General features: G+C 37.8%; 1 protein-coding gene across 6 annotated transcripts in view; it reads right to left on the bottom strand.

The window, feature by feature from the left end:
• Positions 1 to 17,652, bottom strand: part of SAMD12 (sterile alpha motif domain containing 12) — a 195,670-nt gene that overhangs the window by 143,986 nt on the left and 34,032 nt on the right. For all 6 annotated transcript variants that reach the window (XM_063421880.1, XM_063421793.1, XM_063421970.1 and 3 more), the window contains exon 3: positions 2,456 to 2,585. In XM_063421880.1, the coding sequence (XP_063277950.1) occupies positions 2,456 to 2,585 (130 nt within the window). The remainder of the gene's footprint in view (positions 1 to 2,455; positions 2,586 to 17,652) is intronic.

Here is a 17,652-nt window from a genome sequence, read left to right as displayed (position 1 = left end):
TTTTTTTATTTTTTATTAAGATTTTTTTTATATAAGTTTCCAGATGAAGAATTTTTTCTTATACATCTGCAGCTGCTCTTTGTCAGAAGTAGTAAAAAGGTATAAATCTCCAGAAAGAAAAGGATAGTTTTGGTTGCATCTTTGTCTACAACTCAATAAACTGTAATCATCAAGAGTCTCAAGTAAAAGCCACACTTCTCAACATCTACAGTTAACAACTGTTAGATATGTTTGCTCAAGATTATTTTCCTGGCTTATGAACATACCTTCAATTTTATCTTCCAATAAAGTTTAAACATCCTTTTCATGTCACTTTCTTTAAGAACTTTTCCATCATACTTTTCCATATCAAAACAGCCTGTAAAGTCACATTAATTCCTGTGAAATTGTCAACAATCACATTAGCTTTCCACAGCTGTATCTGGGAATAGTTACACTACCTTGGCTTAATCTTCACATTAGTTTCTATGCTCCTTCCATGCTCTACCTTTTCTGAGCCACAAATCCACTGCTCTTTCCCTTTATTAGATTTCAAATAATCAGAGTCATGGGGACCAACAGCACTGGAACTATCCTCCTGAGTTAATGATTCCACTTGCAATATTATCACATTATACTTTTATAAAATCTGTACAGATATTGATTGTGTTTCTTCTTTGGTAGTTGCTGAATTGAAGTTCTTTTCTTTCCTGCAGATTTACTTTCTAACACTTGTACCAATACTTTCCCTATACCTCTTTTGCGTAAAGTAAGAAAGATTGACCTCAATTCTTCTTTTTCATAGAGGTCTATAAAGTTCAACGTTTTCCACATCTGCAATGAAACTCTAAAGGTTTCCATCAGTGTTTATGCTGAAATGAAAATGTCTTCCTTTCAACTTCACCTCACAGTGCCCTAATTCTAGAAAGAGAATATAGTAAAGCAGTACTTGAAAATATTTTAAAATAGCTTTATTTTCTTCTGCTAGCACTCTGAATACAGTCAGCTCTGTACATATGGGTGGAGACACAGACTGCATTCAGCAGATGGTGACTGAGAGGAAATGGGCACAATGGTTATGTACTAAACCTTAACACTTGGCAAACCAATCCAAACCACCTCTTACATGTGTGTACTGGTACTCATGGCTACACTGTAAACAAATATGGGCAGTTTGTCATGTTTGCAATCATTCACGTATTATCAGAAAGAAAATAGCAACAGCAATGAAGGTAAAATTGGAAACAACACAAGCACACGTGTACGTGATCAGACACTGAAGCACAAATTAGTTAACAACACGTTATTGTTAAGACTGAGATTTCTTTGTGAAACTCGAATTCCTGCTTAACATTAAATGGCTGAATGCCAATTTCCAGTTTTGTGTATCACCACTGCAGAGAACAAATCAGTACTCCATACTAAACTTCCTACAGATTAATTACTGTTTGGTATATGAGCAAAAATGCTACTTAACTCCTAAGTTATATTTGCTAAATTCATCCCAATTCAAAGTGGTCAGTGAAAAGACAACTACAGCAAACTGAGGAGGAATTAACAAGTCAAGCAGACCAACAGAATCAATATCAATTTCTAAAGTAAGTAAGAAAACAATACAATTTTGCTTTCAATGTATTATTTTAAGAAAAGAGACACAGTTTTGAAGTTTGGAGGTCCTGTGTGTATTTGTGGAGTAACCATGACAGAAAAAAGAAGTATTTTTTAGACCAGGCAAGGCAAATATGTGCAACTGAGAAGCAGCACTATACAGTGAAGGAAAGACTGTAAGAAAGAATGGTTGGTTGTACTCAAGCCACATTTGGGACAGAAATCAGTTCTGTTGGTTGGAAATAATAGTTTAGATTCATTTTAGATTGATCCTAGGAAACTACTGACTTTAAGAACCATAAAATACTGCAACAGAGAGATGCAAAAATCTGCTTCATTGCAAATTTTCCAGAACAAAGCTAGACAAACATCCATCAGAAATGAACTTGCTGTACTGATCCTGCTTCAGGCTAAGGGAGGGCTCAGTTGGGATCACTTCCCATTCTACATGTTAAGAATATGAAGATTTTTTTTTAAGAGAGTGGAGAGAGGCACAAAAATTAATATGAATTCAAGGTCAAACACCTCAATGAAACAGAAAATTTACATAAATTACATTTTCCTCATTCTTAATGGTTGGGGTTTTTTTTTATTGGAATAAACAGGGTGAGGCCTTTACCCACATATGGACTGACTTCTTTCCTTATTACTTATTCCTCTCAACTATCTGAAATTGTCTTTTAAAGAAATGAGGATATCACCACATCCTATGAAAGCTGGAATACTCCCTCTGCTCTAAACCTTGCAATTCTCTAGCCACACACTCAACAAAAAGCGCTCAGTGCACAGTCACAATCTATTAACAGCAAAGTAAAACAATTCACCACATTTTAAGTAAGTAAAATATTTCTGATAGTGCATACTTTACCAGTTATGTCATGCTGTTTGAATGACTCACTGTAGATTTGATACTGATTAGGGCAATGTTTCTTCAGCCATTTGCAGACATCCTGCTGGGTCCATAACGCCACAGGCTTAGTCAGCTTCACAGTCCCAGACTAGGAACACAGAATGAAGAACAGAAATTATGTTTAGTCTGCACACAAATTTCAGAAATACTAATCCATGACCTCCATATACGATATTAAAGTACTAAATGCAAAACAGGAGCTGCTCTGACAGATGTCCAGTAATAGCCAGCCCATTACACAAGACCCTGCTGTTCAGATACATCACACAGGGATCTCACACACTGAAAGGTTCTTCAACATTACTTTCCATTGCATTCATGTTCCTCACATCACAGAACCATACTGCACTTGAATAATTAGTTTAAAGAGTGACCAATGACTACAGCCAAAGGATAACAAATGCACACGTTGAATACTTCAAACTCACAGAGAGAGTTGTACATTTGTGCCCCAGTTTGGATATAATCACAGAAGACCAGAAGTACCCTCAGGCCAGGCTTGGTCCTCAGCTACAATGACAAAAGATTTTGCAACAAAGGCCTTTAGTGCCAACAAGCCTGAAGACTGCTTTTGCCAGGGAAAAGGAGACTACACACCAGTGGACAGGGAGCTGGTGATACGGATTCATACTGAACATTTTGCTGACAAAATTCCTAATTTAAATGTTTACAAGCAGCTGTATTTTTTCTGCTTCCTTTTTACCTTTAACTTTCCTACAATCACCTTAACATGAAGTAAGACTCCCACTTCAAATCAGTTGATCTTTTATAAAGGAGTAAAATTTTTTAAAAAGAACACTGTTCAGCACTTTCCTTAGAATTCAGTTTTATAATAGATTAGCAGCTTATTTATAAATATTCATTAATTGATTGCCTTATTACATATATAAAGTCACATTTCATTTAATCAAACAATTCACCTTTGCACATACACTTTTTTAACCATGTAAGAGTGCTGAGTTCTAGGCTACCTTAACTGCACGAATCTAAAAACTCTTGTCAGAGTAGACAAAAAAACCAAGTGATTTAATAATGTTTTTTTCTGCAACACAATCTGCCCAGAAGTCTAAAGAACTTTAAACACATGGGCATTTATTACTAACAATAAATGTTTCACACTGGACACTGCTGATATAAGTGGGTGTGAACATCAATGTATACTTCATATTTTGTCAAGGAATGAGTCTAGGGAATAAAATCAAAGTGTCTGTTTCAATGCTATGCATGCAGAATACTTTCCTCCAGCTCCCTGGCAATGTAAAAGTTTCAAGAGAAGTTTCTCTGCACAAATTTGAGGTGAAGGGGAATGTTGTCTCAACCCATCTTTGCCATTAGGACTCATGGCAGAATCCCTCAACATCACCAGCCAGGGTTTATTCCAGCATTTATGTAGATGTACTTTGTCATACAGACTTTTACGAAGTTGCTTTGAAATTTTTCATTACTAGAAGCCTAAAGGCCAAAGCAGTTTTAAGCTAGTGCTTTGCATGTCCCATTAAGCCCACAAAGTATGTCATGCAAAAATAGCAAGTCAGGGATTATGGCAGACCTAAAAACCCAGCAGGCAAATGTGTCTTGAATTTCCCACGTCCAGTTGTCCCTATCTCTTTTTTATTGCCTGTGTAGAAGTTAAATAAACAGTAGAAAAATCATGGTTGAATATATAATATAATGCACATCCCCTAGCACAGCCTTTTTTGATTTGAAAAAAACCTGACTTATCAGAAACATGAATCCTGTTTGAAACATGCTAATAGGCATCACCCATATTTAGAAGTATCATAGTAATGCACAAAACCACCACGAAGAATCGGTCCCATCTGCTGCTGCCACCCACCAAAATACAGAAGCTTGACTGACAGACTTGGTCTCCACAGAAAAAGAAATTTCCAGAGGTGTTGAGGGTGCACAAAAGCCAGTACAGCACTTGCCCCAGCACTGCCCTTTCTGCACCTCATCAGTCTTCCACACACACAGGATCCTGTATTGGTCTGGAGAAGGCGCAACCTCTGCAAGGGGAGCAACTGCCCCGTAACTCCCAGCTCCTCCTGCAACTCAAAGGATCAAAGGGCCCTCAAACTTCTCTGGCCTTCTTGTTACTGCCATTGAAGTCAAAGGAGAAACTGAATTTCAGTGAAGAGTCCAGTGTTATGCTATCAGTTAGCTGATTTTTTGTTACATGCAGACATAAATGCCTGTCCTTCTGAAATTACATCAGAGATATAAACAAGTAAAAATAGCCACATGACACAAGCAGTCTCTCTGATTGCACAGAAATCCCCAAACAACAGGATTAAGACTTCACTGCCTATCTTTATATGTGTTACTGCTGAAATATAAAGATTTTTTTTTTGTAGTGGAATTTTTGAAGACTAGAGAAAAGTCTGTCAGCCCTTGAAAAATAAATGGTTAATGGTTTTTCTTGTACATCCCCAAAATACTTGAATTATAAATATTTGTATGCAAATATATAGAGCTAGCTATAGACTTACAATCTATTTATTCCTAGCTGAAAGTACACAAGCAGTGCCAATGTTTGTTTAAACCAAGAGGCTGTTCTTTTCAGTTCATCAACTATTGTCCTCTTAAAAGGTTTAAGCACCATCATGTCAAATATCTGAAGTACAAGTTTATTAACAATTACAGTACAAATTTAACACATCCCTCTGTGCCTCCAGAACAGAAAGATGGTTTCAAATGTAGCTTTTATGCTGTGCCATATACAGATTACTGCACAGCAAACACACACGCTGACTTCTTCAATGTTTACATTTATGATAGAAACATTTAAGCTTGTAACTGCAGTCCAAAGAGAACATTTTTGCATTGACAACATCAAATGTTAGGTTTAATTTTCTAATTCCTAAGCACTTGATGAGTTAGAGGAATAAAGGAGGTTTAAAGCAATGGTTCTAAAGTATGTCTTCACTTTCCTTTTTGGAACATCATACCCAAAATATTTTCTAACCAGATGCTCCAAATGAAAAGTCTCTTAAAAATATGCTTTCCTCCCACAAAATTCATTTCTTAGTTTCTTCACTGCTCTGAAGGCTAGATCTCAAACAAAAAACCTCCCAGTAAACTAAAAAAAATTACCTACATACCTACTAAAAGACACCCCTGCCATTAACTACATATGAACTACCTAGACAGGTGAAAAACATAGTATGTTTTACTTTATTTGTGTTTATCAGCTTAGTCAAAGAATAGGCCCAAATTGATTAAAATAAAATACTGTATTAAAGAATACCTTTGGTCTGGCCTTCCTTTTAATTTTCTTGATATAAACTCATCCTAAGATCACCCTTTGCTGGCAACTCTGTAATAGTTTGAATCTTGCCAAATGCTATGCCAAGTCTTGTGCCAGATATAGATCTAATGAGAATAAGGGTCTATAGTGTTCTGGTCTTTTCTTGTATATTTGAAGGAAACCCTGTTTCTTCAGGATTTTGTGACAAACATTTTCTTCTAGATTGCCCAACCCCAGCTGTTGTTACGTATATCTCAAAATAAAAAAATGACTGCCAAGAAGAAGAAACATATTTACTACATGACAAAATTTCACGCTCTCTTTGTTCCATGGTGCAGGGAAGTTAGTACTCAACATCACTAACTCAGGAACAAATAAATAAACCAAACTTACAGCCTGTGCATTCCTAGAGAATGTATTTCAGTATTCAGAATAGCATCAGCTACCAAGCCCTGCTCTTCCTAAGCAATGATGGACAAGTTACCTCTTTAGCCTTCCAGGTGCAATTTACCAAGCCTGCAGGCTTTGAAGATAAATTTATTCAGCAGAATTTGTCTTTATTTATCATATTTTACTCCAGAAAGAAAGGGCCTCTGTATCTTTGAGTGACCAAGGGTTCAATCTCATAATTTAAACAACACTACACTCTTTGAGACAAGCTATTTCAACGTGCTTCTCCAACTCAAACATTTTGCATATTTACAAACCTACTTAAATTACAAAAGTCGGGGATTGTGGAGATAAGGGTGCTCAGTCAAACAGGGCTGCAGGTTTGCTGGAATAAGACTGTTTCATACTGTTTGTAATATCTGGTTTGCCAACATACTGATCCTGACATGTAAACACAGTCAATACATATTTACATTCAAATTTACCCAAAGTCAGACCCTACAGTTTCTTGTATGAAACACATGGATAAAAAAGGCACTGGTGAAAGCATTAAGGCAGTTTCTGCTCCAATATACATCTTGAGAGACTCTGCTCTGGGGTTTTCAGCTTAACAAGAAAAAGAGAAAGCAGAACCAATTTTGTTACAGCTGTGTTGGTCAAAGGACTGTCACGGTTTCGATTCTGCCAGCAAGTAAATACCACACAGCTGCTCACTCACCCAGTCACCCAGTGGGATGGGGAGAAGAATCAGATAAATAAGTTAAACTCAGGAATTGATATAAGAAGAGTTTAATAAGTGAAACAAAGTAAAATATAGTAATATTAATGTTAATAGTAACAAATGAAAATAATGATGATGATGATAATGGTGATTAAAACAAAGAAAGATAAAGAAATAATCCCTCAGTAAAACAAGTGATGGCCAATACAGTTGGTCACCACTTGCTCAGCAATACCCATCCTATCGCCAGTGCTTGGCTCCTTCTGGCTGTTGTGGTTTAACCCCAGCCAGCAGCCAAGCCCCAGGCAGCTGCTCACTCCCTCTCCCACCTGTGGGGTCAGGGAGAGAATCAGAAGGGTAAAAGCCAAAACACTCATAGGTTGAGATAAATACAGTTTAATAGGGAAAACAAAAGCCACACACACAAGCTAAGGAAAACAAAGAATTAATTCACTGCTTTCCACTGGCAGGCAAGTGTTCAGCCATCTCCAGGAGAGCAGGGCCCCATCACATGCAGCAGTGACTTGGGAAGACAAACACCATCACTCCAAACATCCTCCCTTGTCCTTTCTTCCCTCCCCACCCTTTATATCCTAAGCATGATGTCATATGGGCTGGAATTTCCCTTAGGCCAGTTTGGGTCCCCTGTCCTGGCTATGTCTCCTCCCAGCCTCGCAGGCATCCCCAATTTCCTCCCCACCGTGGCTGTATGAAAAGCAGAAAAGGCCTTGGCTCTGTGCAAGCTCTGCTCAGCAATAACAAAAACATCTCTAGAGTGCCAACTTTGTGTTCAGCACAAATCCAAAACATAGCTCCAAACTAGCCACTGTGAAGAAAATTAACTCTACCCCAGATGAAACCAGCACGCTGGCCAACACCCACCCCAGGTTTTCATACTGAAAATGACATCCTATGGAATGGAATATCCTTTGCTCAGTTTGGGTCACCTGTCCTGGCCATGCTCCCTCTCAGCTTCTGCTACAGCTCCTCATAGGCAAAGCATGAGACACTGAAAAGTCCTTGACTCAGGGCAAGCACAGCTTAGCAACAACCAAAATATCCATGTGCTACCAACATTATTCTCTTACTGAATCTAAAGCACAGCACTGTACCAGTACTAAAAAGAAAACCAAGTCTATCCCAGCTGAAAATAGGACAGAACACAGGCAAGGCAAGGCTACAAGAAGTACCACAATTTATTAAACCAGCAGGGTGGGTTCTTCCAGCTGTGCTTCAGACACAACTGCTCAATGCTGAACCATTATGTTAACCCAGTCAGGCAGTCTGAGGGAAAAGGGGACTCACAGTTGTGAGCAAGCAAAGGAAAGAAGCAATAAGGGAATTGTGACCTAGCAGGGATGGAGAGCAGTATGGGTGGCTGTCACAAGAATAATGCAGAGTCAGCTGGGGCAGGAAACATTAAAATGGGTCAGAAAACCATTGACATGCCTGTGGTCAGAGGACGAGACTGGAAGGAGAGAAATGGGATTGTTTCATACATCAAGTGGAGAAGGAAACATTTCTTAAATCAAAACATAATGCCTCCTGCAAGCAAACTACAAATGGTCAATGATATATTTAAAAATTATGAAAATAAAATTTTATGTGTATCTGACACAGATACATAAAGCAGAGAACTTAACTACACAGCTCCAGGAGCAATCTAAGTTATGAAATCTTTCAGGCTTCTCTGGAAGCAAACATCATATTCATCCTTTTATGACAAGAAGCAGCAGGAGCAGCAATACCAAGTAAGAATTTCAAAAGAATGATTTTTTAAGAACATGCTTGAGTTATATTTCTAAAGCTGAGAAAATATCATATATTCCAAATAACTTCTCCAACATTAATCTGATTATACAGAATTCATAATCAATGGCTAACATAAATGTGGCTTTGCATTCTGGGAAAAAAATGTACCACACTTGTGAATCTGTTATCTTAAAATATTGAAACGTCTGGAAAGGGCACATTTTGGTTTAGAAATATATTTTCTCAGGTAGTCAGATAGTTTATACTTATAGATTTTTCCAGCAAAGACAGAAGAAAATTGCAGTAATAAGAAGACATGCCATAAAACCACTGAAACCTCCCTTGTATTGGGTTCCCATCGGCACTGTTGAGAATTTTAAGACTAAGAAGACATGAAAACAACAAACCAAAGGAAACGTGTTTATTACAAAACAAACAAACAGCGAAAATACTATAAGACAGCTTATCTTTTATAAGATTGAATGTCAAAAAGATTGCTGATAAAAATTTGAATGTTTAAAACTTGAATTGGATCAGAAATCCAGCCTCTGAACAGATGTTGACAGTCTTCTGGTATTGAGGGGAAAGAAGAAAGTTAGAGAAGGAGATGAGGACGCTGGGGCAGCACCAGCTCAGGGCTCTGAGCACTCAGTGAACAGGACCAGGACAGCCCTCTTCAGAAAGGACCAGATAGGGGAAAGACTGGAGACTGGCAGGGAAGTCACAGAAGATAAGAGAGAAATGAAAAAAGTACTGTAAAGTAGATTTTCTGTTCCTATCCTTCCTCTTCCTGAAGGAAAAGGAGAGAAAAAAATGCCACTGCTCCAGGGCTCCCTCCTACATTAGGAGCAGTGGTTCACTGCCTCCTGTCCCCTCCTGAGTCTCTCCATCTTTTCACACCACCAAGGCCCAACTCACTCACCAGCTGCTTTTTGTTGTCTCCAGTGGACTATAAGGGGCTGTCCCTAAAAAGACAATGCTCTGGTGGTGTTTAAAGCCAGCTCTGCACACCCAGAAATGTCCACTCCGGGGTCCCACACCCGTGTAGCACCACTTGTTCAAAGACTGAACAGAGAGGGAGGCTTTCCCTGGCGTTCAAGCAATGGCAGGACTGACTCAATCCAGCTTCCTCTGTACCAGTGCCACAAACAGGTGTACTACAGACTGCAAGGGAGGGGAAGAGGAACATATCATGAAATATAGTGAGACTTATCTGAAAAGCAGGAAGTTGGTAGAGGGAGTTAAGTCCCTCTGAAGGCTGTTGCCAACATAACCACCAACTGGAAAGGCTAAAGTTGTCCAAAAATATCACTGAGTCTTATCCTGATCAGGATAAAGACAGAACCATAAAAACAGGCAAAGATAAATAAGGTGACATGCTTCCCGTGAGAGTTCTCTCTTTCCATGAAATATCCCACTCTGAAAGCAAGAGTCATGACTGGCAGATGCAGGTGTTGATATAAATGGCAGTGGCACTATCAGCAAACTGTGAAGAACTGAAATGTCAGAATGAAAAAGGAGAAGACAGAGCACTCCTCAGCATTGTCAAAAGCCTAACATCATTCTCATTGCTATCAAAAATCCTGAAAGCCACAACTGAGACAGACAGGCCAGCAATAAAATCACAAATAGGACCAGGAGCACCATCAATTTTAGGTTTTGACCTCCAAATCCAAATCAAAGCATATAATGTTTTAAAATTCACTTCATGTAAAAAACCGGTATTTTTAATCTCGCCAAAGAGCCTTTTCACTCACCACAGTGGATTCCTTCCAGTCGAAAAATTAAATATTTGCTTTTGGAGATTTGCTGAGAAAACGAAAAAAGGAAGAGAGGTAGAGCTGCTCTGTTGGGGTGAGGGTTGCTACCTCACAAGGTCAGTGTTTGACACTTCTTCATTCATGTGATTCTGATTCCCCTTCTCTACGTCAGACAATTCAAACCTATCCAAATCTGACTCTGACCACCACTATCTTATGTCACAGATTACAGTCTTCACAAATAAATACAAATTTTTCTTGTTTTACAAACAGAAGCTTATTCTGCATAGATCTGGAGAACAGACAATTTCTGCTTGCACAGCAGGTGCCTTGTCTTGTACAGCTATGAAGAGAAAAGGTTCCTCCTTGACCTTCTCTAGCCTGCTTGCTACCATTCTTCAGCCAAGAAGAAACAGAATGCATTTTAATTAATGATGCTGGATTAATGTTAATTTACTAAAAGTAATAAACTAAGCTTTACTACCAGCACAACTTTTACTGCACTTGACCATCCACCTCAGCAAAAATAAAAATTTGAGACATTCATTCTCGACATGGCACACACGACTTGCAGGTTAGGAAGTTTTTTTACCCTGTCTCAAGGACTAAGAACTACACCCACTGTGAAGAAGATTCACGGCATAAATTTTCATCACAGAATATTCTGCTCAGACATGATTAGACACAGGAGAGTGCCCCATCCTGATGGAGCTGTAAGTTCAAATCCATTCAGGAACATACAGGGAAGGAAACAGGTATATGTAGTATTAAGATGTTGATGAAATGTAGCTCCCTGTTTCTCGGCAGATTCTCCAGAACTCAGAAATACTTTCACAGCAACTGAAATTCAAAGTATGAGGAAGTTCAGTACTTGTAAAAAATATTTTCTCCATGTCTAGATTAAAATAAAAATTTTAAAAAACACCCAAAACCTACCTGTACTACAAAATTGAGTAGTACAATCACAAATGAGTCTCCATTCTCACTTTTTCTTTTGTTTAAACCAATTCTTGCCACCAACTTGGCACCTCTGCAAGTTACAGCTTAGGCAGCTACATCTACAGTTGAACTAAATCAAGACTGCTTATAAGGAATTCCATATCCATTCCATTCCATATCCAAAAAAAGATAATATAAGTAGGTACACTGATTTTCTTGGAATTTCTCATTTATTTAAAGATGGTCACACAGAAGAATTTATTACCTAAAATACAGCGTGTAGAGCAACAAAATCCACTGGCCAAACTAGATTGGAAAAATGCTTAATTTGCACAAAATAAGAAATAATCTTCTCACCCTTTACTTATAGAAAAATAATCAGCCAAAACCAAGAGCCAAAAATGTAGAGATCTGAAGGACAGGACAAAGTCACGAGTACATGTATTTGATGATACCTTATCTACAGTTCATCAGTCACTTAACTGTATCCTTTCAAGTACAGCTCAATTACCAGTTGTTAGCAGTAGGAATCACAAAACAAGCTGCCTTGAAATGAGAAGAACTAAACAGGACAACGACAGTCTTAAATGTACTTGTTTCATATTCACATTATCCATATTAATGTGGCTACAAACTGAAATGTGGCAATTAAAAATTATGATGTGGAGATTAATAGTAGAATTTTTTATAAAAATTAATTTTCTTTACGAGGGATTCAACTACAATACAAACAGCTCTTTCACAAGGGGAAAAGAAAACAGGTTCTACAGAGCAGTACCCTAATCTTTCCAGAGATTCAGGTAACATTGGTAGGAAACAAAACGCTCAGGGTATTCTAATCAAAGGGTTGTTCAAATACAGGCTAAGCCTGACCTCAGAAACATATACTTAACAGTGTCAGGGGGGGTTATGTAGTTTTTGGTGACATGCTTTTTAAAAAAATACACATCAGTAGCATAATATTTCTTTTGCTCAGGTGGTATTAGCTTTCTCTTGGGAGCTGTCATTAAGGATACCATTAATTTTTATTATTTTTTATTTTGGGGGTTTACTAATGCAATTTCCCTGGCATAATAAATCTGTGCAGCACAGACCAGCCCCCACTCCTTCCATTTATAATTACAGTATTCTGTTGAGAAGATACTCAATACTAGGGTTTGAGTACTTGCTGTGTATTTTTTAATAGCTGCTGTGTATCAGAGGTAGAAGGTTCATTTTTTCATCCTAAAGGCACAAACATTGAAGCATTTCTATATGAGAAGAGCTATAAAAGCTGTTACTTCAGTGTTAGCAAGTAGTGAGGTTAATTCTGCCATTAGCTCAACAATGGTACATTTGTACAAGGAGAACATCCAACATCCTGAGAGGATCTTAATCCCTATTAAATGACAAGCTTTCTTACAAGGTCTACTCCTTCCGAATGAATCACAGTTTTGGCACCTTTGTTTCCAGCAGATGTGCCAATTAAGAGGCTTGCACTGTAAGAAGCAGTATAACCTTTCCATGCCAACTTTCAGTCTTTATGGATAGGCTCATTCATATGCAGAAGGCAGGTGCAGCAGCCAAGGCATTTTAGAGCCCAGCAGCAATCAAAGTTTTCTAGATATCTTTGCCAGTTGACTCTTAACTGTATTTTCTTGAGCCAAATACATTTTGAAGAGAACAACTTTATAGTATGTAGGTACAAATAAGAAAAAATCTGAGCCTGACCTGACAGGTTAATCTCTTGCTTCCCCAATAAGACATCCAGCAAAAACAGGAGAAAAAAAAAAAAGACAGATGTTGCTGGAAAAGTCAGATTAGCCCAACCATCTGATTCATGCTAGAGCATTGCAATGCCTGTGTATAGAAGGTCATAATGCATTTCTCAAATAAATTATCTAGAAGGCAAATTCATCACTTATTTTTCAAAACAAGCAGAGCACTTCTGATGTCAATGTCATTTATTGCTAATTACTTTTAAGAAACTAATCTTATTCCTTTTTTGCCCTTCTTTTACTGGATGGAAAGTGGCTGATTTGGAGTTTGATTTCCTGTGGTGTTAAAAGCAGCACACAAGGGAAAATGGGACAATCCCAGGAACATCCAGCAGGCACCACAGGGAGGCTAAGCAGGGCAGGAATGCCAGTGAAGATTTGCATCTTCAGTTCCAGGTATCATTAAAAAATAAAGCCCAAATATGGCCAAAATGTCCCAGCAACATCTTCCTGGAGAAGGCACCTGTGAGATGTGTGACAACATAGAAATGTGGAATTGAGGTTTTCAATAAAAAATATTATGCCCACCTGACCTCAACTAAGGAAACTCATGTTGTAAAGAGATGAAAGTAAGACAAAGGCTAAAGGAAGGTAAATTAAGCATAATAAGGAACAATATTCATCTGCTGTAATGTGTTGACTGCATATCTATCTTTTCCGGAGAAAGATCTGTGAAGGGATAACTAAATTAATGTCCAGGGAAGACAAACTGGCCCTGAATAAGAACTGGAAGTATTTTAATTAGATTTCTGAAAGAAACTCAGTTCCCTTCTCTTTCCTGGACCATTTGATTGCAGTTTACAATTGCAGGAAAAAATCACATTAATCCTTCAGTTTCTGTTTGCAGAAAGAGCAGTAGCTCAGGTAGTGAAGAGCAGGCAGTTCTCAAGATTCACTCCAGGGGCAAATCCATCTCACAAGCCAAAATTTAACTCTTGGCTAAGTACCTGATGTTCTGTAAGACCACAGCATAAAGACACACATAACTTTAAACATTTCAAATTTCCCATTAGATCTGCCATGCTGTTTTGCTACCCAGACCAGGGCTTTTGTGTCAACAGCAGCCTTTGGCAAGTGATATTTTTAAAAAATTAACATATTTACCTTATTTTCCTTCAGAGATGGCGTATTTTCTGAATAATAAAATATACAGACAGGTCCAATAATATTCCAATCACATTAATAAGGAAATCGTCATTTTTATGCAGGTTTTTATATCCATCCAGTTACTGATGCATAAATGACTCCAGGTAAAACTCACAATTGCACTGATTCATTTAAGTCCTTTCTAAGAAGTATTGCATTTAAAAATAAACTTATTCCTATCTATCCAGAAACAGCAGGTAACACTACAAAGTAAATATGCAAAAGAAGACTTAAAAGTCACAAACGGCTTGACAAATCTGCTTTGCAATTTTATTTTAGACCACGTTATTGCAGTATTTTACAGGTCAGTTGCCAAATTGAATTAGTCTGCTATATATTCTCCAATCCACAGTCTGTTCAAGTGGAAGCTTCTGAATTTGTCCAAATTCAAAACACTACACAAACACAAGCAAAAGTAATTGAAAAAATTAAAGGATGGAGGATGTTTCAAAGGCACCTAGAAAACACTTTTCTTTATTTTTGTTTGTTTTGGCAGTCCCTCAAAAACCTCCATTTTCTAATCTCACACACATCGGAATTCAGAAAAATGAACTGTTAAAGAATGTTACCAGGCCTTTTAGATGAAAACATGGCCAAACACAGGCAGCAACAGTAAATATTTGATATAAAGAGCACCATCTACTGACAGGCAGCACTTTGACAGCCCCAGGGAGTTTTGCATTCCAGTGTCTTTCAGCTTTTAGGAATTCAGCTTTCACTAAGAGGTGTGCAGTACCTTTCACATTTCCTTTCTCACCTGCCCTGTCTCACCTAATACCTTTAAGCTGTTCTCCTGCTCGTGGCTCACCAGAGCGCTGCAGCTCCGAGATGCAGTGGCACAGTCAGTCCCTCCTCCCTCCCATTTCTTTCCCATTTCACTTCGTGCTTGAAGTTTCCCACAAAGAGATGATCATGTCTTGTACACAGCTGCTATACCAGCATCTTACAGTTATAAACTAACACGTTATTACCAGCTGGTTATGAGGACATTTCCAAAACCCCCTTAAGTCAAAAACATTTGAACTGTCCCTAGATGAGAAGCAGTCACCTCTTTTGAAGGCTTGCTTCATGCAGTGAAACATCCTGCTATGTTCTCATGGCAAAGATTACATGAACATGGATGTTTCTTCCTCACTTTTATCCTGCTGCTGAACAGTTTTTTTGAACACAGTACTATAACCTTTTATTATTTTACAAAATTATTAACAGATGCACATAAGAAAAGGCTGTTTCCTGACAGACAAGAAAATATTATCAATATCCACAAATTCTCTTGGCTGGTATTATCAGAAATAACCTCTAGGAATGCTATCTAGCATCTTGATCACTTCTAAACACAGGCATGAAACACAATAAGGATGCACTGAAGTACTCTGGCACATGATTTGAAAGTACTTGCTAGCACTGTCGCAATTACTTATGTGAGATTTACATTGCAACAGTGTAAGAGCTAAATCCTTTATCTATATATATATATGCTTCAAGAGCATAAAAATACGAAATCAGAGTAACTTTCTAACAAAATTCACTGGTCTTAAAGACTTTCATTAATAATCATAAAAAACATGTGATAATCAATCTCAAAAGTGAAAGTAGAGAAGAAATATTCATGTATGGTTTTTGCTTTGTGTTGCTTCACTGATTAAAACATCAATAACACACCTCAAGCTTATCACTTACATTCTTATATTCCATGCTGCTTCCAAAGGTCAATGAAACTCAATTTACTGTTCTTACAAAATAATCCTTGTCAATCTATTTAGACCAGGACTAAAAGAAAAACAACTGGTAGGAGTTTTGCTAAGGGACAGGCTGCAGTCAATCGATTTATATATGTGGCAGATTAATAACAATTTAAAAAACTATGAGAGGAACTTTCTAATAGGTAGGAAAGTTTCAAATTCTACCTTGTTTCATAGTCTTACTTGCTTATGTCTGCATAGCAGCTTTTTTTTCTCCTGTGTATTTGCACGCAGCAGCAACAATCTCCTGCTTTTACCTCCTCCTCAATTCTAAGATTTATAAATACAATGGGATATTCAGACTCATCCTAGAAATTATTCCTCCTTTGTAATATATTTCATTCTTTTCAGTCAAATTTTCTCTTGCTGCCCATAACTTGCTACCTTGTCCCATCTCCATCATGCACCCACTATCCCTGCAGGCAGCCTATGCTTTCCTTGGCTTTTTCTTTTGATACTTTGAGCTCAATTTATATTGAAGGGTATGAGATGGATAATTCCACTGTTTCCCATTACATTGTTCACATAATAACACTCGATGCAGAGGGCTGCTACATTTCTCTGAATAAAAAACACTTACAAAGTTTCACTGTAAGATCATCTAATTCTCATCTCTTCCGCATTAGGACAAACTGAAGCATTTGGTAAAGATAGTGAATTGGTAAAATCAAAATATATTTGGTTATTAATGTTTCTTCTCTTAAGACTGATATTCCCTGTTCATCCTCCAAATCTGATTCAGTCATCCACTAGCTCTATTTAGATTGCACTTCCATAAAGTTTCCTCTCAGTAGCAAAAGAAGCAAAGCATTATTCTCCTTAACTACTGCCAGCATGGTAAATTGATTAAAATAAGCCAAATTAACAAGGAAATGTTGCCAAAGAGGACAGCTCTCACTGGTTGCTCTTGATCCACCAGTATAGAGTACCCGAATGTTAATAAAAGCCAAAATGAGATAATTCTGGTGGATGAAAAATTGATCAACTCACTGAAGTCAGAGCTGGGCTGCCAACTAAGTAAAATGAGAGCAAGTAGGGATTGAGGGCTGAAATGTGCTATATCATTAAATGGGGTGCTCCATCATCAGCTTAGTTCAGCTAGGACACACTTCCACTTCCATTGCATCCCATCTCCTCTCCAGTCTTACAGAAGCCTTTGTCAGATCCTGAAGGGAAGCAGGCTTGCATTAAGAGCAGGTGGATGTGGACATGACAACACAACAATCCACAAATCCAGAACCAAAACCTAACCATGGAAGAGGTTTCTTGGAGGAAGGTGATAACACGCAGAAAAGAGTTAAATAAGAATTTCATCAATGACCCAGTTTTATTTGTCATCACTGTGCCTTGCACAGAGAAGCCAGCCTTATTTTCAAATTCAATTTCATCTGTTGAGTTTATGTCTTGATTTTAGAAATCACTTACATTTTGCATAAAACAGAGCACAATAACACACTCTAGTGTGGGATTTTTTTCCCCCAAAAGTCAGCCCTGCTCACATAACCTGACTAAACTGTACAGTTTTTGAATCAAAAGCTAACTTTCTTTCCAATTATACTTCTTTTTGGCTTACATCAGCATTCTTGTGTCCTTCAGAATATGGAAATCAAAGCAGGGAATAAAAGGTCAACATGAAAAAACCCAAACCAAAAGAAAAGAAACCAACCAAAATCAAAGAGATAAGTAGCATCTTATACT

The sequence above is a fragment of the Prinia subflava genome, chromosome 1, assembly GCF_021018805.1.
Source record: "Prinia subflava isolate CZ2003 ecotype Zambia chromosome 1, Cam_Psub_1.2, whole genome shotgun sequence".
Classification (NCBI taxonomy): Eukaryota; Metazoa; Chordata; class Aves; order Passeriformes; family Cisticolidae; genus Prinia; species Prinia subflava.
The sequence above is the reverse complement of the archived record's forward strand: the minus strand, read 5'-3'. Positions and strand labels throughout refer to the sequence as shown.